This window comes from Trichomycterus rosablanca, chromosome 16 (genome assembly GCF_030014385.1).
Source record: "Trichomycterus rosablanca isolate fTriRos1 chromosome 16, fTriRos1.hap1, whole genome shotgun sequence".
Lineage (NCBI taxonomy): Eukaryota > Metazoa > Chordata > Actinopteri > Siluriformes > Trichomycteridae > Trichomycterus > Trichomycterus rosablanca.
The window spans coordinates 11,438,598-11,465,098 of record NC_086003.1 but is presented as its reverse complement, the minus strand read 5'-3'; the positions used below and the strand labels follow the sequence as shown (position 1 = coordinate 11,465,098).

The 26,501-nt window shown below is 41.0% G+C and overlaps 1 protein-coding gene across 1 annotated transcript in view; it reads right to left on the bottom strand.

The window, feature by feature from the left end:
• Positions 1 to 26,501, bottom strand: part of trpc5a (transient receptor potential cation channel, subfamily C, member 5a) — an 84,153-nt gene that overhangs the window by 46,548 nt on the left and 11,104 nt on the right. The window contains exons 2-3 of the mRNA XM_063011290.1: positions 10,170 to 10,578; positions 514 to 1,035 (exon numbers count right to left, since the gene is read on the bottom strand). Coding sequence (XP_062867360.1) covers positions 514 to 1,035; positions 10,170 to 10,556 — 909 coding nt within the window. The 5' untranslated portion in view covers positions 10,557 to 10,578. The remainder of the gene's footprint in view (positions 1 to 513; positions 1,036 to 10,169; positions 10,579 to 26,501) is intronic.

Genomic DNA, 26,501 nt, shown 5'->3' with positions numbered 1-26,501 from the left:
CATCCAAAGTAGTGCCCTACATGCAGGGAACTCTCAAATTTGTACTCTACATGAACTAAACTCTCATATTAGTACCCTGAATGAATTTAACATCTAAAGTAGCTGCGTACTTTATGCAATTAACTCCCAATTAATTACCATACGCGACCTTAATTCCCAAATTAATACCCTACATGAACTGAACTCCCAAATTAATCCCCTAGATGTTTGTTCATGTCAAACAGTGTCACAGGCAATTTTGTATCTCCAATTCACCTCACTATGCAGTCTTTGGGCTGTCGGAGGAACACGGAGCTCCCAGAGGAAACCCACACTGACAGAGAAAACATGCAAACTTTATACAGAAATAATCCAGAACACTCCAGCTGGGATTCAAACCCAGGAACTACTTGCCGTGAGGCGACAGTGCTACCCATCAAGCCACCGTGCCACCTTAATACCCTAGAACTAATAAATTAGTACCCTACATGAATAAATCTCCTATATTTCCAGTTTGTCCACATTATTACTTACCTCCTTCTGATGGTACTTAATGGCCAACTTTAGCTTGGCCAGATCTCTGCATTCGCGAGGGTCTAGCTCCTCGCTGTGGTCATCGCGGTGGTTGAGGATTGTCTCCAGCTCGCGGGAGCTCCTCGCCTGGTCCAGCAAGTCCTTGGCAAAGAGCTTACACTGCTGCGAGAGCTCCTCGTACTCCTGTCGGAACTCATTCTCCACCTTGCTAAGCTCCTTAAGCTCCCAGCCAAGCCGGAATGCTGTAAGGATGGGGTCCTCACTGGACAAGGCAATTAGGGAGGGACTTGCAAGTGTCTTATAGATGTTGAGACGGGAGCGAGAGTGCCGGAGACTATCGACCTCTGAGCTGGAAACACACTCTACACAGTCACAGCGGATCTGGTGTGGACGTGGTACAGTGACTTTGCGCTGGACCAGAAGTTTTATGATCTCGTAGTTGTTGGTGTGTGCTGCCAGCATGATGGGTGTGATGTCAGGCGTGAACTCTGAGAACTGGGTGTCCATCATCAGAGCAGGCACCTAGAAAATTAGCAAATAAAACAAGTAAGTGTAAGTAAGTCAAATTCTGTTAGACTTTTTTTTACTGTTTTACTGACCATAAGCTTTTTTTTTCAACATGACCTTTCGAAACCAATAAAATGGACTCCTCTCATGGCTATAAAAGCTTCCGCTCCTCCTGGGAAGGATTTCCACAATATTTTGAACTGTGTCTGTAGGACATTCCATTTAGCCAAAGGAGGATTTGTATTGGAATTTATCCTAAAGTTTAATGAGGTTAAGGTTGGGGAATATGCAGTCCAGTGGAGTTCCTTCACACTAAACTCATCAGACCATATCATATGTATCTCACCTTTGCAAAAGGTACATTCATGCTGGAAGAGAAAAGCCTTCGCCAAACTGTTGACACAAGGTTGGCATCATATCATGTATTTTATATAACATATTAAATGGTAAAACCCTTGAACTCAACTACAAGGAAAGGGGTCCATATAAATATGGCCATTTCAAAAACCTAACATAAAATGGTAACATACATCACATGGCCAGAAGAATGAAGACACAACTTTAACTGTTGAATTTAGCTAATTTATTTACACCGACCAGGCATAACATTATGACCACTGACCTGTTAGTGGGTGGGATATATTAGGCAGCAAGTGAACATTTTATCCTCAAAGTTGATGTGTTAGAAGCAGGAAAAATGCGTAAGGATTTGAGTGAGTTTGAACCAAATTGAGATGGCTAGACAACTGGGTCAGAGCATCTCCAAAACTGCAGCTCTTGTGGGGTGTTCCTGGTCTGCAGTGGTCAGTATCTATTAAAAGTGGTCCAAGAAAGAAACAGTAGTAAACCGGTGACAGGCTCATTGATGCACGTGGGGAGTGAAGGCTGGCCCGTGTGGTCCGATCCAACAGACGAGCTACTGTAGCTCAAATTGCTGAAGAAGTTAATGCTGGTTCTGATAGAAAGGTGTCAGAATACACAGTGCATCACAGTTTGTTGCGTTTGGGGCTGCATATCCACAGACCAGTCAGGGTGCCCATGCTGACCCCTGTCCACCACTGAAAGTGCCAACAATGGGCACATGAGCATCAAAACTGGACCACGGAGCAATGGAAGAAGGTGGCCTGATCTGATGAATCATGTTTTCTTTTACATCACGAAGATGGCCAGGTGTGGCCGCTTACCTGGGGAACACATGGCACCAGGATTCACTACGGGAAGACAGCAAGACGGCGGAGACAGTGTGATGTTTTGGGCAATGTTCTTCAAATGAAATCTTGGGTCCTGCCATCCATGTGGATGTTACTTTGACACGTACCACCTACCTAAGCATTGTTGCAGACCATGTACACCCTTTCATGGAAACGGTATTCCCTGATGGCAGTGGCCTCTTTCAGCAGGATAATGCGCCCTAACACAAAGCAAAAATGCTTCAGGAATGGTGTGAGGAGCAATGAGTTTGAGGTATTGACTTGGCCTCCAAATTCCACAGATCTCAATCCAATCGAGCATCTGTGGGATGTGCTGGACAAACAAGTCAGATCCATGGAGGCCCCACCTCACAACTTACAGGCGTTAAAGGATCTGCTGCTAACACCTTGGTGACAGATACCACAGCACACCTTTAGGGGTCTAGTGGAGTCCATGCCTCGGTGGGTCAAGGCTGTTTTGGCAGCAAAAGGAGGACTAACACAGTATTAGGAAGGTGGTCATAATGTTATGCCTAATCGATGTACAATTGCTAAATAAAGCAAAATATCAAATATACATGCAATTTTCACTAGAAACATGATCAGTAAAAGGTCAACCAGACTTCCCACATGCCACTGTCATAACACACCTTTGAAACACGTCTTTCTTTACTCTCTTCTATGCCTGTCTTTGTGCAAACCTTAAAGTGTTTATTCTGTGAACGGAACATTTAAGAACAATGAACGCTTAGCTGCAGCAAACAAAACTGGTGAACTACATATTTATTTTAAACTGCCTCAAAAAGCAAGATAAGCAATAAAAAACCTTGTTTGTCAGCAGTGTCATTAGTCATTGTGTCATTGCCTGATCAATGAGTTTAAGATCTCAATGCACAGAGCCAAGGGCTGGCATTTGCTTCTTTAGCACTTTTTAAGGTACATCTATCTGCTGCATACATTATTTTTATAAACTATGCCTACCAAACATATTTACTTTGTGAGTATTTATTGAGTGTTCACAATTAATAAATGTAGCCCTACTGTTGCTCTGTACACTTTGTTACCCACTGCACCGCATTTATCAATCAAAAGAAGCCCCTACAGAACCCTTACTGGCCAGAGGTTATTGAGTGTTGGGCCATTCTTAGCATTGCAATGATAATGTGGTAGTTTGTTTTGTACAACTGCAGCAGAGTTGTTGGTATTTCTAAAAACATCACTGTCAATGCTGGAAAGAAAAAAGTGCACCAACTAAAAATGACACACAGTGCCTATTGTTAAAAGACTAAAAAAAGTTTAACACCCATCAAGAAGGAAAAAAAGCATATAACTGTATTATTTAACTGTACACCTACAAACTACTGCACCTACAAGGTTTACAGAGCAACAGGTGGGCTACAGTCAGTAACTGTATACACAAAAAGTGGATCTATATGGTGGGTGCAGCTGATAAAAAAATCTAATGCACCAGATATGTGTACCTAATAAAATGCTTTTTGTTGCAGAGCATAAAATTTGCTGTGTAGATGTGGTGGAACAGTCTGAGAGACAAATCCAGGACTAAGGTACAGTTGCAATCAGAAATATAGGATTTATAACTCCAAACCCTTCTAACAGAGTTAGATTTTGTTTTATTGTTGAATGTTACAGCAAATGAACAAAGAAAATAAATGATGTAGTATTTTTAGATTAGCTGGATATTTTGTTAATACTGTCACAATGGCACAGTTATTCAAGCTCTACCTAATTGTCACGCTTTAAGCCTCCCTGTGCTCTAGTGTGCCACGCCCTTCTCTCCCCAGTCTCCAGCCAGCCTCCCTCTCCTGATTGGTTAGCTGGGGCTAATTAGCCCCGGCTGCCTGTATTTAGGAGAGGATCAGGGAAAGGCTGGTTGGAGACTATTCTGTGGTAACTCTGTTTGCTCTGGTTCCTGTTTGGTCATAGCTCTTGATTCTGATTCCTACCTGCTCTGCTCCGTCCCATCCGGTCTGTTCATTCTGTTTTGGTTTTGTTCTATGTTCCTGTCTAGTTAGTTCATGTTCTAGTAACCTGTTTAATCTTTGTTTAGCCTGTCTGTTTAGCCTGTTGGTTCGCCCTGTTAGTCATTTAAGTCCTGTTTGCCTTTAGTCCTGTCTAGTTCTTGTTTAGCTTAGGGTTTAGGTTCGTGTTTGTATATTTAGCATTTATCTTAGCTTAGGTCAAGTATTTGTTGGTTTTGTTTGTGTGATCTTTTGTCTTTATTGTTATTAAATATATCAGTTAATACCTCTCTGCGTGTGTGTGCGCCCCTCCTGTCAGTCTAGCCCACTTACCGTTACATAATAGTCTCCCCTTTTACCAGAACACAGCGAGATGTTTTTGGTACATGAATTCCCGGAGTGTAACTCCATGAGGTTCCCACAGACCTTTCCGTTAAGTAGGCCAGCTCCGTATGATGGAAGCGACTCAGGCGTCGAAGGCTTCCTTCTGCAGAGCCAGCTCTACCTGCAGAACCTTTTAGACCCCCAGCCAGCTGAAACCGATAAAATTCGGTTTATGATGTCAAGGCTGAGGGGCCCTGCTCGTGACTGGGCCAGGAAGCTTTGGTCTGACAGGGGAGTTGTGCTGAACTCGGTTAAGGTGTTCAAGGGCCTCATGAGAGCAAAATTCTCGCAGCTCATTGACGGTGCTCCAGTTTCCTATATGGCGCCCCCTGACGGCGCTCCTGTTTCCTCGATGGCGCCCCCTGACGGCGCTCCTGTTTCCTCGATGGCGCCCCCTGACGGCGCTCCTGTTTCCTCGATGGCGCCCCCTGACGGCGCTCCTGTTTCCTCGATGGCGCCCCCTGACGGCGCTCCTGTTTCCTCGATGGCGCCCCCTGACGGCGCTTCTGTTCCTGAATTGGCGCCCCCCGTTGGCGCTCCTGTTCCAGAGTTGGCGCATCCCGAGGGCGCTCCTGTTTCTGAGATGATCCTAGTGGGCGCTTCTGTTTTTGGGGTGGCGCACCCCGAGGACACTTCTGTTCCTGAATTGGCGCCCCCCGTTGGCGCTCCTGTTCCAGAGTTGGCGCATCCCGAGGGCGCTCCTGTTTCTGAGATGATCCTAGTTGGCGCTTCTGTTTTTGGGGTGGCGCACCCCGACGACACTTCTGTTCCTGAGTTGGTGTCTTCCGACGACACTTCTGTTCCTGAGTTTGTGCCCTCCGATGGCACTTCTGTTCCTGAGTTGGTGCCCTGCGACGGCACTTCTGTTCCTGAGTTTGTGCCCTCCGATGGCACTTCTGTTCCCGAGTTGGTGTCCTCCGACGACACTTCTGTTCCTGAGTTGGTGTCTTCCGACGACACTTCTGTGCCTGAGTTGGTGTCCTCCGACGGCACTTCTGTTCCTGAGTTGGTGCCCTGCGACGGCACTTCTGTTCCTGAGTTTGTGCCCTCCGATGGCACTTCTGTTCCTGAGTTTGTGCCCTCCGATGGCACTTCTGTTCCTGAGTTTGTGCCCTCCGATGGCACTTCTGTTCCCGAGTTGGTGTCCTCCGACGACACTTCTGTTCCTGAGTTGGTGTCCTCCGACGGCACTTCTGTTCCTGAGTTAGTGTCTTCCGACGACACTTCTGTTCCTGAGTTGGTGTCCTCCGACGACACTCCTGTTCCTGAGTTGGCGCATCCCGATGGCGCTCCTGTTCCTGAGTTGGCGCATCCCGATGGCGCTCCTGTTCCCGAGTTGGCGCAGCCCGATGCCGCTCCTGTTCCCGAGTTGGTGCCCCCTGATGGCACTCCTGTTCCCGAGTTGGTGCCCCCTGATGGCACTCCTGTTCCCGAGTGGGTGTACTCCGACGGCACTCCTGTTCCTGTGTTAGAGTCCCCCGATGGCTCTTCTGTTCCTGTGTCGGAGTACCCTGTCGGTGCTCCTGTTCCTGTGTTGGAGTTCTTCGATGGCACTCCTGTTCCTGAGTTGGCGCCCCCCGATGGCGTTTCTGTTCCTGAGATGACGCCCTCCGATGGCGTTTCTGTTCCTGAGATGACGCCCTCCGATGGCGTTTCTGTTCCTGAGATGACGCCCTCCGAAGGCGCTTCTGTTCCTGAGATGACGCCCTCCGATGGCGTTTCTGTTCCTGAGATGGCGTACTCCGAAGGCGTTTCTGTTTCTGAGATGACGCCCTCAGATGGCGTTTCTGTTCCTGTGATGACGCCCTCCGAAGGCGTTTCTGTTCCTGAGAGGACGCCCTCCGATGGCGTTTCAGTTCCTGAGATGGCGTCCTCCGAAGGCACTTCTGTTCCGGAGATGGCGTTCTCCGATGGTATTTCTGTTGATGAGATGATGCTCGACGGCGCTCCGGGCTCCTCGTCAGCGCCCCCCAACGGCGCTTCTGAACTCTCGTCGACACCCCTAGATGGTGCTCCTGACTCCTCGTCAGCGCCCCCAGACGGCGCTTCTGAACTCTCGTCGACACCCCTAGATGGTGCTCCTGACTCCTCGTCAGCGCCCCCAGACGGCGCTTCTGAACTCTCGTCGGCACCCCTAGATGCTGCTCCTGATTCCTCGTCAGCGCCCCCCGATGGCGCTTCTGAATTCTCGGTGACGCCCCCCGACGGCACATCTGGATTTCTGTTGGCAGCCGGCGTCCCACCATTTTTATCACGCCTACCTGAGGACATTCTTAATGACTTTGAATTTGCCCCTCAGGGCCCGGGACCTCCTTGTTTTGGGATATTTTTTTTTTGGGGCACTCCAGGAGGCGTGCCTTTGGGAGGGGGCTACTGTCACGCTTTAAGCCTCCCTGTGCTCTAGTGTGCCACGCCCTTCTCTCCCCAGTCTCCAGCCAGCCTCCCTCTCCTGATTGGTTAGCTGGGGCTAATTAGCCCCGGCTGCCTGTATTTAGGAGAGGATCAGGGAAAGGCTGGTTGGAGACTATTCTGTGGTAACTCTGTTTGCTCTGGTTCCTGTTTGGTCATAGCTCTTGATTCTGATTCCTACCTGCTCTGCTCCGTCCCATCCGGTCTGTTCATTCTGTTTTGGTTTTGTTCTATGTTCCTGTCTAGTTAGTTCATGTTCTAGTAACCTGTTTAATCTTTGTTTAGCCTGTCTGTTTAGCCTGTTGGTTCGCCCTGTTAGTCATTTAAGTCCTGTTTGCCTTTAGTCCTGTCTAGTTCTTGTTTAGCTTAGGGTTTAGGTTCGTGTTTGTATATTTAGCATTTATCTTAGCTTAGGTCAAGTATTTGTTGGTTTTGTTTGTGTGATCTTTTGTCTTTATTGTTATTAAATATATCAGTTAATACCTCTCTGCGTGTGTGTGCGCCCCTCCTGTCAGTCTAGCCCACTTACCGTTACACTAATACTGCTAATCTTAAAACCTTCTGCAGGCTCTCGGGTGGTGCAGTGGTAAATTACACTAGCCCACTACTGCTGGGATCCAAGCTTTAAATCCTCACCGGGGCTATTAGTCTTTTGGGCTTTTACGTACAAACATGATTGGCTATGTCTGTGGGGGCCTGGCCAAGGATATACTATCAGAGGTGTGTCACTGCATTGCACCCAGTGATTTCGGGTAAATTGAGCCCACCATGACCCTGACCAGTATAAAGTAGTGTTAAAACATAAGTTTTATAAACACCACCCTGAGATTCAAGTGTTCAAGGTGTGTTGCAACCGTAGTGAAAATTAAGAAGCTGTAACAAAAGGGTCAACTGAAATACAAGAGTTCTTCAAAAAGTTTTCGCACTTTTTTCTACATAGTTACCTTCTGATGCATTTTTTCCCAGCGTCATACCAACTCTTTAATGCCATCAGCAAAAATTTTTTTTGGTTGAGCGAGTAGCCACTGATGCACCGCTGCTTTCACATCATTATTACATGAAAATCTTCTTCCCCTTAAAGCTTCTTTGAGCGTCCAAAAAGGTGGAAATCAGATGGTGCTAAATCTGGACTATTGGTTGTGTCTCAGTCTCTTAGACACAACCAATTACTTCTTCTTCCATCTTCACCATTTTCAACCAAATATAAAAGTGCGGAAACTTTTTGAAGATCCCTCGTACATCAGAAAAATGTTATAGGTCTGAAGAGTTGTGGGACACAGTTCTATGAACAGACGAATAAAAACGTATAGCTGTTAGGCCATTAGAATTAGCGTTTGTTTGGTGTGATAAGGCTTATGACCAGAAGAATACTATCCCCATGGTCAAGCATGACGATGGGCCAGTGATGGTGTAGGAATGGTTTTCTGCTGCAGGAACTGGCAATGTTCCCTGTGCGATCGGCGTCAGAGATTCACAGAAATATCAAATCATTTTGAGAGGGGATTGTTCTTTCTTCTGTGGTGAAATCCCCAGCACACTTTTAAGTTAACCAAAGATTGGTTAAGAAATTTCCTTTGTAGTATTTCAATCCTGGAATATCCTAGAGTGCCTTTTGAGTCCCCAGATTTAAAATCTTTGGTGTAATTTGAGGAAAGCAGTTGCAGCACAAAAGTTGTAAAACCTCAAACAGCTGGAGACTTTTGCACAAGAAGAATGAGCAGCAATTCCACAAGAGAGAAGCTTGATAGCATTTACTAAAATCACTTATCAGAGAATATCAAAGCAAAAGGATTTTCCACTGAGGCTGGTGGTTAAATAATAATCCACATGGACATTTGTCAAGAGAATTAGATTTTTTTTTTATTTAAATTCAAAATTAAAATAGTGTGTATGTATTAAACATCTTCTTTCTTGGTTTACTGAGACTTCTTGTACATTTACATTCAATTCTATACATCACTATATTACTTTTCAAGGTTAAGGGAGCTAAATGTTTCTAATAGCAATTGCAGTTGCAATCTACTGTAATGTAGAATGCATACGGTGACATTCCAGAACACCGCACTTTTAAAAGCTTAATAACAGTTTGGAAAAGACATTTTTATGTTTTAGCATGACAGCCCCTGCTTTCATGGACTGGTCTGCCCAACACAGATTTGGGATTCATTTGGGACCCCAAATACAAGCCAGGACTTACTGTGCAACATCAGTCACCATCCTTACTAATGCTTTGTAACTAAAAGGAAATCCTGCAGTTCCATTTTATTACCAGTCATTTCAATGTGATGTTTGGCTGTTTGGTATTTTAGAAATGTAATTTATGAATGACAACATTGAAAGCAATGTTATGACATGACTCATAGGAGGAAGAACATTAAGAATAAGCTGGACTGACCACATCACAACGTGAATTACATTATGAAGCACTAGTCTGCTACTTGCGACACAAGACAGAAAGCATTGGGGAAGGTTGACCCATCTGTGCAGCCAACCATCACAAAGCAATGATGGCATAAGGACACAATAAAGATAAAAAAATTTATTTAACAGCAAATTTAAAGGATTTTATGACATTTGCACTGATTTCTGGGACTTTCATTGGACACTAAAGACATCTAATAGATACGTTTTTTGTTCATTTCCCCAGAATCACTAAGCACAATGCAGTAACACATCTCGGACAGGTTGCCAATCTATCATGCCCCCCTTCCCCACACCTGCCCTAGACATAGCCAATCATGTCTGTATGTATATGCCTGAGCAGCTCCAGAAACACTTTTTGTGTATTATAATAACAATAATAATAATAATAATAATAATAATAACTATAATAATAATATAATAATAATAGTACAGTAATAGCAAATAAAAAAGTACATTAATTAATTAATTAAATAATAATTTAAATTTTTTTATTATAATTTTTGGGGTGGTGTGGGATGAGAATATGTGCAAATAAACTTATTTAATAAGTCTTAAAAACAATTGCTAAAAGTACTGTCCATTATTTCAGACATTGGCCCGCTTTTTTGTTAGGTAACTATAGGCTATAATGTGCATGTTGCATAACTGCAAAGACCAAATCCTTGGTCCCTTCTACTCTACTTCTACCCACTTTTTTCTACTCAAGTGGCAACATATGGCATTGGAACTCCTTATTTGTAAATTAGTCCAGAATGTCACTTACCTGTTTCTCACCACTGGGCTTCCTATGGGACAGCAATAACTCCACTGCACCAACCACCTCCTTACGGATGGCATAGAGAAGAGCATCTCCCACATGCACACCGTGATTCAGCAGCAGCTCCATCACCTCCAGATTCTCGTTCTCGATGGCAATGAGGAGAGCGCTGCGTCCCAGTGGGTCCAGGCAGTTGACGTTAATGTTGTAGTATATCTCAGCCTGCTCGAGGGCCATCTTGACACCGGCATAGTCGCCCTTCTCCACTGCACTCAGATAGGCGCGTTCCTCGGCTGACAGCTCAGCCTCGGCCCGCACAATCTGCAGCGGGATGCGATCCCGATACGGCGAGTAGCTCGCCTTCTTGTAGTACAGCTGTGCCATGAGGTTCATGAGGACTCAGTATTACAAAAATCTGGCCAAAAAAGAATAGAGAGAGACTATTAGATTAGATTTTACAACTGTATCTAAAAAATGAAGTAATTTTAGTAGGTTTTCACTTTTTTGTCAACCAAAGCTTCCTGTAGGTAGAGTTTTTGCTTTAGAGGGCAGCAATTTCAATTTGGAATAAATAAAATGTAGTCTTGTGAAACCAAGAGCCACAGTATTCATGTCATGTTTATAAGGAAAATCCTGTGGTGCTCTCCTTATTCAGAAAGTGACCTTGGTTTATTCTGAAATAATCATGACTACAGCTAAAGCTCTCCAAAAGCTGTGTTGTTTGTAGTGGGGACTTCACAGGGCACACTCTAAAGGGGATGCATAAGAGCTAAAATCTATAGTGAAATACAGCTAAATCTAGTGTTTAGTACATAAAGTGTATTTTTAGGCAAATCAATTGGTTTTTGCTACCATTTTTATTCAGAACAAAAATACTGTCAAGAATCACTGTAGTCTCGAGGCTGAAGTGCACATCAGTCCTTTTCTTCAAGGATGACATTTACCAAAGACCCTTCAAAGTGAATAATACTAGAATATAAAAGACTGAATAAAAATACTAGCTAGCTTCATGGGCAAAAAATATGGACAACCTAATTATTGCTTTCAGTTTTTGCCTCCCATTGCTAATTTGTATAAAATCTGGGTTCTTTCTGTGTGGAGTTTGCATGTTCTCCCTGTGTCTGCGTGGGTTTCCTCCAGAAGCTCCGGTTTTCTTCTCACAATCCAAAGACAAAATTGTCCATGACTGTGTTTGAACTAATGAATCTTATGTAACCAGTAACTACCTGTCCTGACATGAATGTAACCAAAGTGTGTAAAACATGACGTTAAAATCCTAATAAATAAATTAATACATTTAATAAATTAAATTAATTAATGTCCTTAGTACTGAAATATATCCAGCAAGCTCATGGTCAGGTGTCCACATACATTGGCAATAATCTATATTAAAATATATTAATAATAATGCAAAAAAAAAAAAACATATGGAAATAAAGCAAACACTAAAATATAGAGAATATAAAGTCAAGCAGGGGTGGGACGGAAAACTGGTAGAACAAGAGCCACATTAAACATGGAACCTGGGTAAGACCCTCTACTTCTCATTCTCAAAAGATCTCATTTGTGACTTGGTGCTATCTGAGTTATCTAGTTTCCTCTAAGCTCCAAAAACAAGCAAAATATACATTGCCAAAAAAAGGAATTATAAGTAAAAGAGTGTGTGTGTGAGAGTGAGGCAGTTGGTAAAAATGATTACCTGATGAATATATCCCAGTAAGTTGTGGAAATACATGTAAAGCTGTGTATCAATTTCACATCCCAATACATATTCCCCTTTAAATATTAAAATGTGAAAGCCTGTGTCTGGATCTTCAGTAAAGCCTGAATTAATCAGCTGGATAAATGTTTAACAGAGCTCTTTGTTTAATCCTGGTAAATATAACCCCCACACCTCCTACCCTCAAAGAACCTGACAGAAGAATAAAAGAACTGCTTGGCAATAGATTGGTGATGCTGTCAAGCCGTTTGCTTTACAACCAGTGACTGGGAAATTCTTTCTCAGTGTTCTATCTGTTCTCATTTAAAGCTTAGGTCAAAAAGCTTTTCTATATTTATGCATACCTGTTTTTGATTGAAAGCTTAGAGAGGGTGGTTTACCACACTTCCCACCATGCACTCTGCTGCAACTTAAAGACTGCTGTCAGAGCTGTGGTGAAGGCAGAGATTACTGATGAGTACTGGCCGGAGGGCACAGTGGCTTGGTGGGTAGCAGGGTCATCTCACAGCAAGAAGGTCCTGGGTTCAATTCCCAGGTGGAGTGGTCCAGGTCCTTTCTGTATGGAGTTTGCATACTCTCCCTGTGTCTGTGTGGGTTTCCTCCGGGTGCTACAGTTTCCTCCCACAGTCCAAAGACATGTAAGTGAGGTTAATTGGAGATACAAAATTGTCCATAACTGTGTTTGATATTAAAACTTGAACTAATGAATCTTGTGTAACCAGTAATTACCTGTCCTGTCATGAATGTAACCAAAGTGTGTAAAACATGACGTTAAAATCCTAATAAAAAAAATTAGTACTGGCCTGACAAACCTGTAGTGGGTTTTCTCTCTTTAGTTTTTATTTATTAATAAGTGTTACATTTTGTGCAAGACCAAACATGATCCTAAAAGGAAAAATCTTTTTTTTAATAATATTTTATTACGTAAGCCAAGCATGCTCTTATGTATTAAGCATTCATAAGTAAAAGAAGGCAGTGCGTGTAAAGTGTATTTCATAAAACCTTTAATTCATTCTAGCATTTTTTGTGCTCACAAAATATCTTTATATCATTCCAGTTATGCCTCTTGCCTGTTTTACCACCGCTTTATCGTATTCAGTGTTGCGGTGGGTCCAATTCTCTGGCCGAAAGGCAGAAAAGAGCCAGTCCATCACAAGGCAAACACACATACAGTGTATCACAAAAGTGAGTACACCCCTCACATTTCTGCAAATATTTTATTATATCTTTTCATGGGACAACACTATAGAAATAAAACTTGGATCTAACTTAGAGTAGTCAGTGTACAACTTGTATAGCAGTGTAGATTTACTGTCTTCTGAAAATAACTCAACTCACAGCCATTAATGTTTAAATGGCTGGCAACATAAGTGAGTACACCCCACAGTGAACATGTCCAAATTGTGCCCAAAGTGTCAATATTTTGTGTGACCACCATTATTATCCATCACTGCCTTAACCCTCCTGGGCATGAAATTCACCAGAGCTGCACAGGTTGCTACTGGAATCCTCTTCCACTACTCCATGATGACATCACAGAGCTGGTGGATGTTAGGGAGTTTTCGAAGGGAGGGGATCATGCTCTGTTTCAGAATGTCACAGTACATGTTGGAATTCATGTTTCCCTCAATGAACTGCAGTGCTACCACCACCATGCTTGACTGTAGGCAAGATACAGTTGTCTTGGTACTTCTCACCAGGGCGCCGCCACACATGCTGGACACCATCTGAGCCAAACAAGTTTATCTTGGTCTCGTCAGACCACAGGGCATTCCAGTAATCCATGTTCTTGGACTGCTTGTTTTCAGCAAACTGTTTGCGGGCTTTCTTGTGCGTCAGCTTCCTTCTGGGATGACGACCATGCAGACCGAGTTGATGCAGTGTGCGGCGTATTATCTGAGCACTGACAGGCTGACCTCCCACGTCTTCAACCTCTGCAGCAATGCTGGCAGCACTCATGTGTCTGTTTTTTAAAGCCAACCTCTGGATATGACGCCAAACACGTGGACTCAACTTCTTTGGTCGACCCTGGCGAAGCCTGTTCCGAGTGGAACCTGTCCTGGAAAACCGCTGTATGACCTTGGCCACCATGCTGTAGCTCAGTTTCAGGGTGTTAGCAATCTTCTTATAGTCTAGGCCATCTTTGTGGAGAGCAACAATTCTATTTCTCACATCCTCAGAGAGTTCTTTGCCATGAGGTGCCATGTTGAATATCCAGTGGCCAGTATGAGAGAATTGTACCCAAAACACCAAATTTAACAGCCCTGCTCCCCATTTACACCTGGGACCTTGACACATGACAGCAGGGAGGGACAACGACACATTTGGGCACAATTTGGACATGTTCACTGTGGGGTGTACTCACTTATGTTGCCAGCTATTTAGACATTAATGGCTGTGTGTTGAGTTATTTTCAGAAGACAGTAAATCTACACTGCTATACAAGCTGTACACTGACTACTCTAAATTATATCCAAGTTTCATGTCTATAGTGTTGTCCCATGAAAAGATATAATGAAATATTTGCAGAAATGTGAGGGGTGTACTCACTTTTGTGATACACTGTACATACATACATTTACACACACTTATAACTAGGGACACTGGTAGCCTTGTGGGTAGAGCTTTGGGATATCAACTAAAAGGTTGAGAGTTCGAATCCCAGCTCTGCCATGCAGCCACTGTTGGGCCCTTGAGCAAGGCCCTTAACCCTCTCTGCTCCAGGGGCGCCGTACGATGGCTGACCCTGCACTCTGACCCTAGCTTCCAAACAAGCTGGGCTAAGCAAAGAAAGAATTTCATTGTACTGTACACATGTATATGTATATATAACAAATAAAGGCATTCAATTCATTTAATTTAGTATCTCCAGTTAACCTGTCTGCATGTGTTTGGACTGTGGGAGAAATTTGGAGCACCCGGAGAAAACCAATGCAGACACTGGAATAACATGCAAACTCCACACAGAAAGGACCCAGACAGCTTCACCTGGCAAACAAACCCAGGACCTTCTTACTGTGAGGTGAAAGTGCTACCCACCGAGCCAAAGTGCCGCCCTATTATTATTATTATTATAACACTGATATTTTTTAATGGCAGAATTCCCTTTATTCTCCAAAAATCAGGTATGCATTTATAAAAGCACTTTGGTAAAAGCAACTATTTAATGCAGAATGTCTGCAGTAGCAGCAATTTAAAGGATCATTTTTCCTCCTCTTTTTATTTATTTTTTAACTAGGTAAAGTATTCATTCAGAGTACCTTGTACTTACTGGGTTCAGATCTACAGCTATGTAAAGTACCAATGGAAAGTTCTATTTAAATAATTAAAATCTATATTTATGTTTTATACCAATGTTTTATATGTGTCCCAACCAACACAAAACTATTAAATAGCATGTCAAACTAGTGCTACCCTAAATGTAGGTCAAAATGTACAGTTACCTTCACAATTATTGGCACCCCTGCTAAAGATGAGTAAAACAGGTTATAATAAATTCACCTATTGGTGAATTAGCTTAATCTAACACGGAAATCAAATCTTTAATTTAATTTATTTTAAGAAAAATAATTTAAGAAATAATTATTGTTATATTGGCACCCCTGCATTTAATACTTTGTTCAATCACCCACTGCTAATAAATCAGCATATAGCCTTTTCCTATAACATCAAGGTTGGAGAATACAGAGCAGGGAATATGAGACCATTCCTCCTTACAGAATCCCTTCAGGGTCCTACAGTGCTGTGAAACCTATTTGATCTCTTTTTAATTTCTCATATGTTTGAATATTTGTCACATGGCTATGTTTCAGATCTTCAAACTACTTTTAACATTAGACAAAGATAATCCAAGTAAACACAAAATCTTAAGGATGCTTTTATTTATTAAAGGGAGAATGTTGTTCAGTCCCTTAACTACTCAGCCAGATTAACCAAATTCAATTGTCAATTCTGTTTAATTTCACTAGCCATACCCTAGTATGATTATTGGTAGACCTGTTAAATCTCTGCATCACTTAAACAGAACCTGTCTAGAAATGTGAACAAGGTTCAAAAGCAGCACATGGTGCCACATTCAAAAAAAGATACATATACAGATGTGAAGCAAAGTCATTAAAATCCACCAGTCTGTAAAGAGTCACAAATTATTGCTAAGGCTCTGGGGTCCAGCAAACAACAGTAAGAGCCATTATCCACAAAACTGGCTCACAAAAATTCACCAAGAAAGCTTCCACAACTCCACCAGGAGTTAAAAAAAAACCCCAGACAAACATCTTAAAAATTCTAGGCCTCAGGGGTGCCTCAGTTAAGGTAAATGTTCCACAGTAAGATAGACACCGGGCAAACATGGCATCCATGGTAGAGTTGCAAGGCGCAAACCACTGTTGACCAAAAAACAACTCAAAGCTTTGTGTCACAATAATAAAAAAAACATCTAGATGACTGCCAATAATTTTTTTTTGCTGTAACTAATAAGTAAAAATAAGTCAGTTACATTTTCTCGTAGTGCCAGTGACGGTGATTTTGTTAAAAATAAGGTAATATGGTAATTTACTAAAAAAATACATTTTCTATTTTATTTATGCATTTTCTCCTATTTTCGAGGTGGGTATATTGCTGCTCACGCCTCCTCCGATTCGCGCACAGCCCTTTGTGAAACCCTTTTTCACCTATGCACTCTGCACAGGCACCTCTCTATCCTTACACAGTACTTGAAGACCCCACCCAAATAGCACGGTCATCCCGCCCTAGCAGAACCATGTCTGCTGCAGGCACTGCCAATTATGCCCGGTAGATGGCGCCCAGCTGACCGGTGGCAACGCTGAGTTTCGAACCGAGGAGTTCAGAATCTTGGCGCTGGTGTGCTAACGGAATATCCTGCTGCACCACCTGGGTGCCAATTTACTTAATTTTATTTTTTTTATTATTGATTTTAAATGTTATTATTTTAAAATAAAAAATGTTAAATGTTTGTTCATGCAATATGTTACCAATATGTTACATTTTGCACAGAGTAAATGCATATAAAATGTACCATAACATCCTTTATTCTAAATTTTCTCCAGCAACAGTGTCATCAAACTTTTAATAATCTTTTGATAAACAAGGGGTCGCATTTCTTTGTTAATAACTAGTAAATATAGCATCCTGGCCAGCTACTTAATCTAGCAATAAATTGCATTGGCCATGGTAAAAAGAATGTAGCATATTCTAGTTCATTTGCATCATTTTTATAGGTGCTTTATTTTATAAAAGGCAAAAATGTATTTTGTGTAGATACCAACTTCCAAAACTACAGCCTCCAGACTGGCTACCTATTATATTCTAGTTGATTTATTTTCCAAAAGAGAAACATAATAACACAGGGGATGTTGTTCTTTCTTGCTTGCAATTCATCAATCAATGCTAAGTATCCTATTTTCAACATGGCTCATGCTCTTTTTTCTTTGCTGAGTGTGGTATGTTTAGTTATTCTGTCACCATTGTTAGTGATAATTTATGTGTAAGTGTAAAAACTGTAGCTTTGTTGTTAGTCTGACAGAAGATTTCAGCATTAGAAGGGTGCAAGGCTTGAGATAAAAAAAGTGATAGAGAAGAATGCTGATAAACGGTTTTACTTGTCCCGAATGCCACCAGCACAGAGAGTACAGAGAGTTCCCGACTTCAGCACTATGCTAAGCACAACACTTTCAGATTCGCATGTGTAACAGGTATTCCCTGCATAGTGACTCACCTGCTGAGAAAAGTGCTCTGGTTATAAGAGACTCTCAGCTTTGACATGTGCGTTATTGCCACCACAATATAGATGCCAGCAACCACAGTCATCTGAATTCCAGGGCCATTCCATTGTACAAACCTTATTCCTGGAAAAAGGTTGGGACATTTTGTAAAATGCAGTAAAAACAAGACTTGATTTGTTGATTCTCTTGAATTTGTATTTACTGCACAAAAGATTTTCAATGTTTATCTTTATTTAACTGACAAAGATTTCCAATGTTTTCACTGATCAACTTATTTGTGTGTATGTTCATATCTAAATAATTACACATTTATAATTTGATGCCTGCATCACACATCAAAAAAGTTGAGATGGGGCAAAATAAAACTTTACAAGTAAAGTGTTCCACAATAAGCAGATGAACTGGTAACTGATGAGGGATTCATGATTGGGTAGAAAAGTAGGATCCACCAAAGGAACAGTTTTTACCAGCAGTGATGGGTGGTGAAGGATAACTTTGTGCAGAACTTTGTGAGAGAATCATTTTAAAAAGAACATTTCTCAATGCAAGATTAAAAATAATTTAGTGTTTCACCATCTACTGTTTATAATATTGTGAAAAGATTTAAGGAATCTCAGTCTGTGTGGGGCAGAGCCAAAAACCACTGTTGAATGCTTGTGATCTTTAAGCTCTCAGACAGCATTGCATGAGAAACAATCATGCTGCTTTGATAAATATAGCCACATGGGCTCAGGAGTACTTCAGAAAACTGTTGTCCCATAACACAGTCTACTGCTGCATCAAGAAATGCAACCTGAAACTTTGTTACACAGAGAGAAAACCCTACATCAATTCTATGCAGAAATGGTGTTCTCTGGGCCCGAGCTCATTTTAAATGGTCAGAAAGACAATGGACATGTGTGCTGTGGTCAGATCAGATGTTGAGATGTGCCAAAGATGAAAAAGACCACCCAGACTGTTAATGGTAAAAAGCGCAAGACCCAACATCTGTCATGTTATGGTGGTGCATCAGTGCCCAAGGCATGGGTGACTTGCATATGTGTGAATGTACCATTATTGTGGAAGCGTATGTTGTCACTTTAGAGATTTACATGGCACCATCAAGACAACGGTTTTTTGTTGGGAAGTCCATGATTATTTCAGCAGGCTGATTCCAGGCCTCACTGTGTATGCACTACAACAATGTGGCTTTGTAAACACAAAGTGTGCTTGACTGGCCTGCCTGCAGTCCATACTGTATCTGTCTCCTATTCAAAATGTATAGTGCAGCACAAATGAACAAACATTGGAAATGTCTTCTTTCTACTTTATCTACTTTAAATCTCTTCTTTTTTTTTTTTACTTTTAAATAAAGATTTAGGATAATCAACAAATCACAGATTCTTATTTTTATTGTGTTTTTCAAAAATGTCCCAGCTTTTCTGGAATTGGGGTTTGTAGATACACTGATCAGCCATAACATTAAAACCATCTCCTTGTTTCTACACTCACTGTCAATTTCATCAGCTCCACTTACCATATAGAAGCACTCCTTCTACAATTACTGACTGCAGTTCATCTGTTTCTCTACATACCTTTTAAACCTGCTTTCACCCTGTTCTTCAATGGTCAGGACCACCACAGAGCAGGTATTATTTGGGTGGTGGATCATTTTCATCCCTGCAGTGACAATGACATGGTGGTGGTGTGTTAGTGTGTGTTGTGCTGGTATAGGTGGATCGGACACAGCGGCCTTGCCTGAGTTTTTAAATGCCATGTCCACTCACTGTCCACTCTATTAGACATTTCTACCTAGTTGGTCTACCTTGTGGATATAAAGTCAGAGAAGATCGCTCATCTATTGCTGCTGTTTGAGTTGGTCATCTTCTAGACCTTCATCAGTAGTCACAGGACGCTGCCCACAGGGCGCTAATGGCTGGATATTTTTGGTTGGTGGACTATTCTCAGTCCAGCAGTGACAGTGGGGTGTTTAAAAACTCCATCAGCATTGCTGTGTCTTCTCCACTCATACCAGCACAACACACACTAACACACAACCTCTATTTTATTGTCACTGCAGTGCTGAGAATGATCCACCACCGAAATAATACCTGCTTTGTGGTGGTCCTGTGGGGGGTCCTGACCATTAAAGAACAGGGTAAAAGCAGGCTAAAAAGGTATGTAGAGAAATAAATGAACTACAAAGTGCTTCTATATGGTAAGTGGAGCTGATGAAATGGATGGTGTGTGTAGAAACCAGGAGGTGGTTTTAATGTTATGGCTGATCGGTGTATAAAGCCTTACATGGCCTGACTCTGCAATATTTAAGTGAACTTGTTAAGCATTACAACCTAGTGTGTTTACTATGTCCATAAGTTGCAAGGCTTCATTTAGTTACCAAAATAAAAAATGTACTGCGTTGGAAAGCACATTCTCATTCATGGCCCCACAACTTTGGAATGAGGGTTTCAAATACAGAACCAGTCCAGATTAAAACATACTTATTTATTTAGGCTTTTGATTAGTCTAAATCAGGCCTGTCTAGCTCTGGTCCTGGTGGTCTGGGCAGCCTGGTAGTCTGGTCTGTTCCACCTGCTTGCCGGTTTTCTATATAATATATTGGGTCATATTTTCTGTGCTAGGTTTTGGCGCTCTAGAACCGGGACTGTCCACCCTATCTTTAGACAAACCCTAACCCTAACACAGAGCTTGCGGGTCATGGTTCTAAAGATTTATAGTTATCAGGAATGCTGGGTTTCTGTCCTCTGCCTCTGACATATCATTATTCCGTTTTTTTGACGGCGGGGGAGGTAGATGCTAATTTCCTGAGAGAGTCCACATGGCTCTGGTACCTTCTGGTCCTCCTTTTTAATAATTAGGGATGTTGGAGTCTCATTCTATATTCTGCACAGCTGTGTCTTAGTAATTTCAGTTAGATTTTAACTACATCTTTTGCTTTTTTTACCACAAGGTGCAAGGTGGTTCTGGCTAAAGCCCACAGATTTGAGGATACCATGACAACAATAGTGTTCTTGCTAGATGCTGGATGTGACGGGGATCTGCAGTGATTGCATTGACAATGCAGGGAACCCATTGTTAGACTCTTTTTAGAAAGATTAACTTGAATTACTTTTGTCATGCTTTAATTTGTTAAATCTTTTGTTAGAATTCATTGTATATTTTACCATCTAGTGTCTGTTTCTTAAACAAATTCTAATTCATCTTAATTATCCTCTAGGCCATCCATGAAAGATGGGTCCCTGCTGATTTCACTGCTAATTTCTCTCAAGGTTTTTTCCTTTACAGTATTAAGTGAGTTTTTCCTGAGTGGTGACCTGATGGAGACCAGGGTCAATTACTGCCTCCGGTTACTGGCTGTGATGAGTATTGTTTGTCCTCTTATATTACATTTTAGATATTTAACAGATGCTTTAATCCAAAGTGACTTACACTTGTGCACATGCAATCCAAGCAATTAAGAGTCAAGGGCCTTGTACAGAGGTCCAACAGTGGCAATCTAGCAGTGGTGGGGCTTTAAACTGGATCCAAGCAGTAGATAATCTCACAATTTCATTAATTTAGCTCTATTTCAATAACAGTTCTACCAATACATCTCAGCTTAGCTAAAAGTATTCCAATTTACAACCCCAAATCAGAAAAAGTTGGGACAGTATGGAAAATGCAAATAAAATAAAAACACAGTGTTTATTACATTTACTTTCACTTTTATTTGATTATAGACAGTTTGAACCCAAGATATTTTATGTTTTGTCTGCTTAACTTAATTTCATTTGTTAATATACCTCCATTCCTGCATTTCAGGCCTGCAACACATTCCAAAAAAAGTTGGGAAGGGGAAGAAAAAAACTAAATAATGATGTGATTCCAAACAGATGATGTCAACAGGTGATTGTAATCATGGTTTGGTACAAAAGCAGCATCCAGAAAAGGCTGAGTCTTTGATAAGCAAAGATCTCCAGTTAGTCAACAAATGTGTGAGAAAATAATTGAAATGTTTAAAAACAATGAACCTCAAAGAAAGATTGGAAGGGATTTGCATATTTCTCCCTCTACAGTGCATAATATCATTAAATGATTCAAGGAATTGGGAGGAATGGCAGTGCGTAAAGGCCAAGGGTGCAAGCTTAAGCTGAACGCCATGATCTTCAATCCCTCAGACGGCACTGCATCAAGAACCGCCACTCAACAATAGCTGATATAACCACAAGGGATTACTTTGGCAAACCTTTGTCAAGCACTAAAATATGGAGTTACATGCACAAATGCCACTTAAAACTTTACTGTGCAAAAAAGAAGCCTTATGTTAACCATGTACAGAAGCGGTGTTGACTTCTCCGGGCTCGGAGGCATCTAGGATGGACCATCACACAGTGTAACCATGTATTGTGGTCAAATAAATAAGCATTCCAGGTCTTTTTTGGAAAAAATGGATGCTGTGTGCTCCAGACCAAAGATGAAAAGGACCATCCAGACTGTTATCAGCAACAAGTCCAAAAGCCAGGGTCTGTCATGGCATTGGGCTGTGTCAGTGTTTTTTTACCTCACCTATCATTGACTCAGTACCATGTACTGGCCATCACTATACTTATCTCTAGTCTTGTCTCCCTCAATTACTTTTAGATTAGAAATGTCTTTTATATTTATTGTACTGTTTGTATCTGCACTGTGCATATTGTATTGTTTTGCACTTTTGTTCTATGTTGCACCCTGGTCCTGGAGGAACGTTGTTTCATTTGAATATGTACTTGTATGAAGCTGAAATGAAAAATAAAGCCTCTCTTGAACTCTTAAAAAATGCTGAGTAAATGCAATTACAGTGCCTTGCAAAAGTATTCAGCCCCCTTGAACTTTTCAACCTTTTGCCACATTTCAGGCTTTAAACATAAAGATATGAAATTGTAATTTTTTGTGAAGAATCAATAACAAGTGCGACACAATTGTGAAGTGGAACGAAATGTATTGGATATTTTAAACTTTTTTTAGAAATAAAAACCTGAAAAGTGGGGCGTGCAATATTATTCAGCCCCTTTACTTTCAGTGCAGCAAACTCACTCCAGAAGTTCAGTGAGGATCTCTGAATGATCCAATGTTGACCTAAATGACTGATGGTGATAAATAGAATCCACCTGTGTGTAATCAAGTCTCCGTATAAATGCACCTGCTCTGTGATAGTCTCAGAGTTCTGTTTAAAGCGCAGAGAGCATCATGAAGACCAAGGAACACACCAGGCAGGTCCGAGATACTGTTGTGGAGAAGTTTAAAGCCGAATTTGGATACAAAAAGATTTCCCAAGCTTTAAACATCTCAAGGAGCACTGTGCAAGCGATCATATTGAAATGAAGGGAGTATCAGACCACTGCAAATCTACCAAGACCCGGCCGTCCCTCTAAACTTTCAGCTCAAACAAGGAGAAGACTGATCAGAGATGCAGCCAAGAGGCCCATGATCGAGAATCTGTGGAAAGAGCTGAAAACTGCTGTTCACAAACGCTCTCCATCCAACCTCACTGAGCTCGAACTGTTTTGCAAGGAAGAATGGGCAAAAATTTCAGTATCTCGATGTGCAAAACTAATAGAGACATACCCCAAGCGACTTGCAGCTGTAATCGCAGCAAAAGGTGGCGCTACAAAGTATTAACGCAAGGGGGCTGAATAATATTGCACGCCCCACTTTTCAGTTTTTTATTTCTAAAAAAAGTTTAAAATATCCAATAAATTTCGTTCCACTTCACGATTGTGTCCCGCTTGTTGTTGATTCTTCACAAAAAATTACAATTTCATATCTTTATGTTTAAAGCCTGAAATGTGGCAAAAGGTTGAAAAGTTCAAGGGGGCTGAATACTTTTGCAAGGCACTGTATATGGAGAACCAACAATTTGGCTACATAAAGACTAACCTGCACTCTTTAAAAAGATACTTACTAACAACTTATTTGTCTTTTTTTACAAAGACAAATATTTACATTATTATTTTATTCATTTTTTTTTTTTACATTGTATCAGCTTAACCTATGTTTGGGTGACAGTTCTAGCTAGTAACCAAGAAAGGGCAGTGTTGTCTCAGAGGTTAAGCTACTGGAACATTGATCCAAAGGTTTCTGGTTTAAGCCCCACTGCTGCCAAGAAGCCATTGTTTGGTCTTTAAACAAAGGCCCTTAACCCTCATTTGCTTGTATTACATTTAGTCACAATTGTTAAAGGTGTCTCCTAAATATAGAAACACTGAGCACAATGCGGAATACGCATTGTGCACCGGAGCCAACGTATTACAAAACAAAACACTTTTAAGAGCAGTCAATTCAATTATGCATGTTTTTTTAGGTGAGTTAACAAGTTAATTGAGGAATTCATGGAAGCTTGAATGACAAAATTAATTTATTGCAAAGATATAGAAAATAAAAACTCAGTTGGGTCACTTCTGACCCAGGTTGTGCATCAAAGGGTTAAAGCCGCCATTACAGAAGTTTAGAAAACCTCTGCCAAAGGCACTGACGCAACAAAATGTATTGCAGGCTTGCAATGCAGGAATGAAATGAAGTTGAAATATCTTGGGTTCTGTCTGCAGTGAAATAAAAGTCAAAGTAAATGTAAGAAACACTTGAGAAAAAAATAAAAACAAATTATAGAGAGACTAGAATAGAAAATACAGACAGCTACATTACCAGATCAGAAACACTGCAGTCCACAGAACAAGAAACAAAGAAAACACAGGGACAAACTTAAGAAGAAACAAAAGTGCTTGGGTGCAACTCCACCATCTACTCAATCCACCTGCTCACCAGAGAAACAAGGAAACTAGCAGCAGCTGAAAACCTGAGATTGTGTCATGCCAATTGCTACAAAACCATTAAGCTGCCACCAGTTACAGACTTAGTTCCCAAAAACCAGAGCAAAAAATTTATAGCAGGGTGTCAGTACGGAGCAAGCAAGCGAGACAGAAAGTCAGTTAAGCAGAGGTCTCAACCCAGAGCTAAGTCCTAAGTATATTTATTGATGATCCCAGTAATGTTTGCTGAGGTGCAGGCTGATTGTTTTATGAGCAAACATGTTAAACAAAGGAACAAAGACTTGTGTGGAATAGTTTCATAGCAGTTAAAAATGTTGCCACAGAGCTCCCAGAGACCCAGGTTTGATTCTTACTTCTGGTTACTGAACAAGCCTGAATGTTTGACATGTTATCAATTTACCCTACATTGCCTGTAGATGTGTATGAGTGAGTGGGTAATTGAATGAATGATGCCCTGTATTAGTGACGCCCTACAACAGACTTTACATCCAGTGTTCCAAAATACAAGGCTTATAAGGAGTAATTAATTTGTAGGATTATTAACTTTATTATTAAATTATTAATTAATGAATATAAATAGGTTTATTTAATTCAATGTACGTTACATACATGATAGTTAACCTCATTACAAATTTATATATTTAAATAAAAAAAAGTTTTTATATAGATAGATAGATAGATAAAATGAAATAATAAAATAAAATAAAAATAACACAAGACTCCGAAAACACAAGAAATACAAGAGCTCCAAAAGATGAACCTGTCGTGGGGTGAAGCACAACATGCTGCCAAGGACCGCATGCGATGGAGAGAGCTCATTGAAGCCTTATGTCCCACAGGGGACAAAGAGGAGTAAGTAAGTAATAAAATAAAATGAAATAATAAAATAAAAATAAATACATAATTAAAACAGAAAAAATAGAACTTGCATTTGCATACAGATTTCATACCTCCCCACTATGTGTGCATAGCCCTATTCTGAATGCAGTGCTTAAATATGTGATCATGGCAAGATGCAACACAAAAATTACCTGCCATTATTGATTTGATCTACTCTACCTGCAAATAATTTTAAATATTTGGCAGGGTCAAAGAAACAAATGCGTAAAGCTATATACAGTGGTACCCTGTACTCAACGTCCCTTAAACTCGAAATCTTTGAAACTCGATGCCCTTCGTCAAGAAATTTTTACCCTTAAGCTCTATGTTTACCTTAAACTCAATGTGTTCAGTGTTTTTATTATTATTATTATTATTATTATTATTTATTGAATTTCAAATTAACAATGTTTGTTTATTAGGATTTTAACGTCATGTTTTACACTTGGTTACATTCATGACAGGAACAGTAGTTACTCATTACACAAGGCTCATCAGTTCACAAGGTTATATCGAACACAGTCATGGACAATTTGGTATCTCCGATTCACCTTACTTGCATATCTTTGGACTGTGGGAGGAAACCAGAGCACCTGGAGTAAACCCACGCAGACACAGGGAGAACATGCAAACTTCACACAGAAAGGACCCGGACCGCCCCACCTGGGGATCGAACCCAGGACCTTCTTGCTGTGAGGTGACAGTGCTACCCACTTAGCCATCGTGCCACAAATTAACTATGAACAGCTGCTTTGTTCAGCGCTTGGCTTGAGTGGTTCGGTAAGACGTCGTCAAAGTGCACATACATCTACAGTATGTTTAGTTGGATTTTTCTCCTGTTTCCCTTTTAAACTTGTGTTATAGCTTGAGAGCTAAGCGTTTTAATGCTTAGACTTAATGTATTGAAAGAACGACATAACACTAAACCTATCTTAATTCTTGATTCAGAAGCGTACGAAAACATTAAAGAAGTAACGGTAAAGAGCAGGTTTTATTGTATTTTTTATTGTTTTTTTACTGTTTTCAATTGTATTTCAGTGTTTCTATATTATATTTGTGTTATTTTCAGTGTATACGTGTCAAAAACAACCCCATTATTTTATATTATATTATATTACCCAAACATGCATACAAACACACATTACAACACAGATAGGAATACCAGTGGTCAGTGGTTGGCAGATTTCTTGAATATAGAATTTAGTTGAGCTGT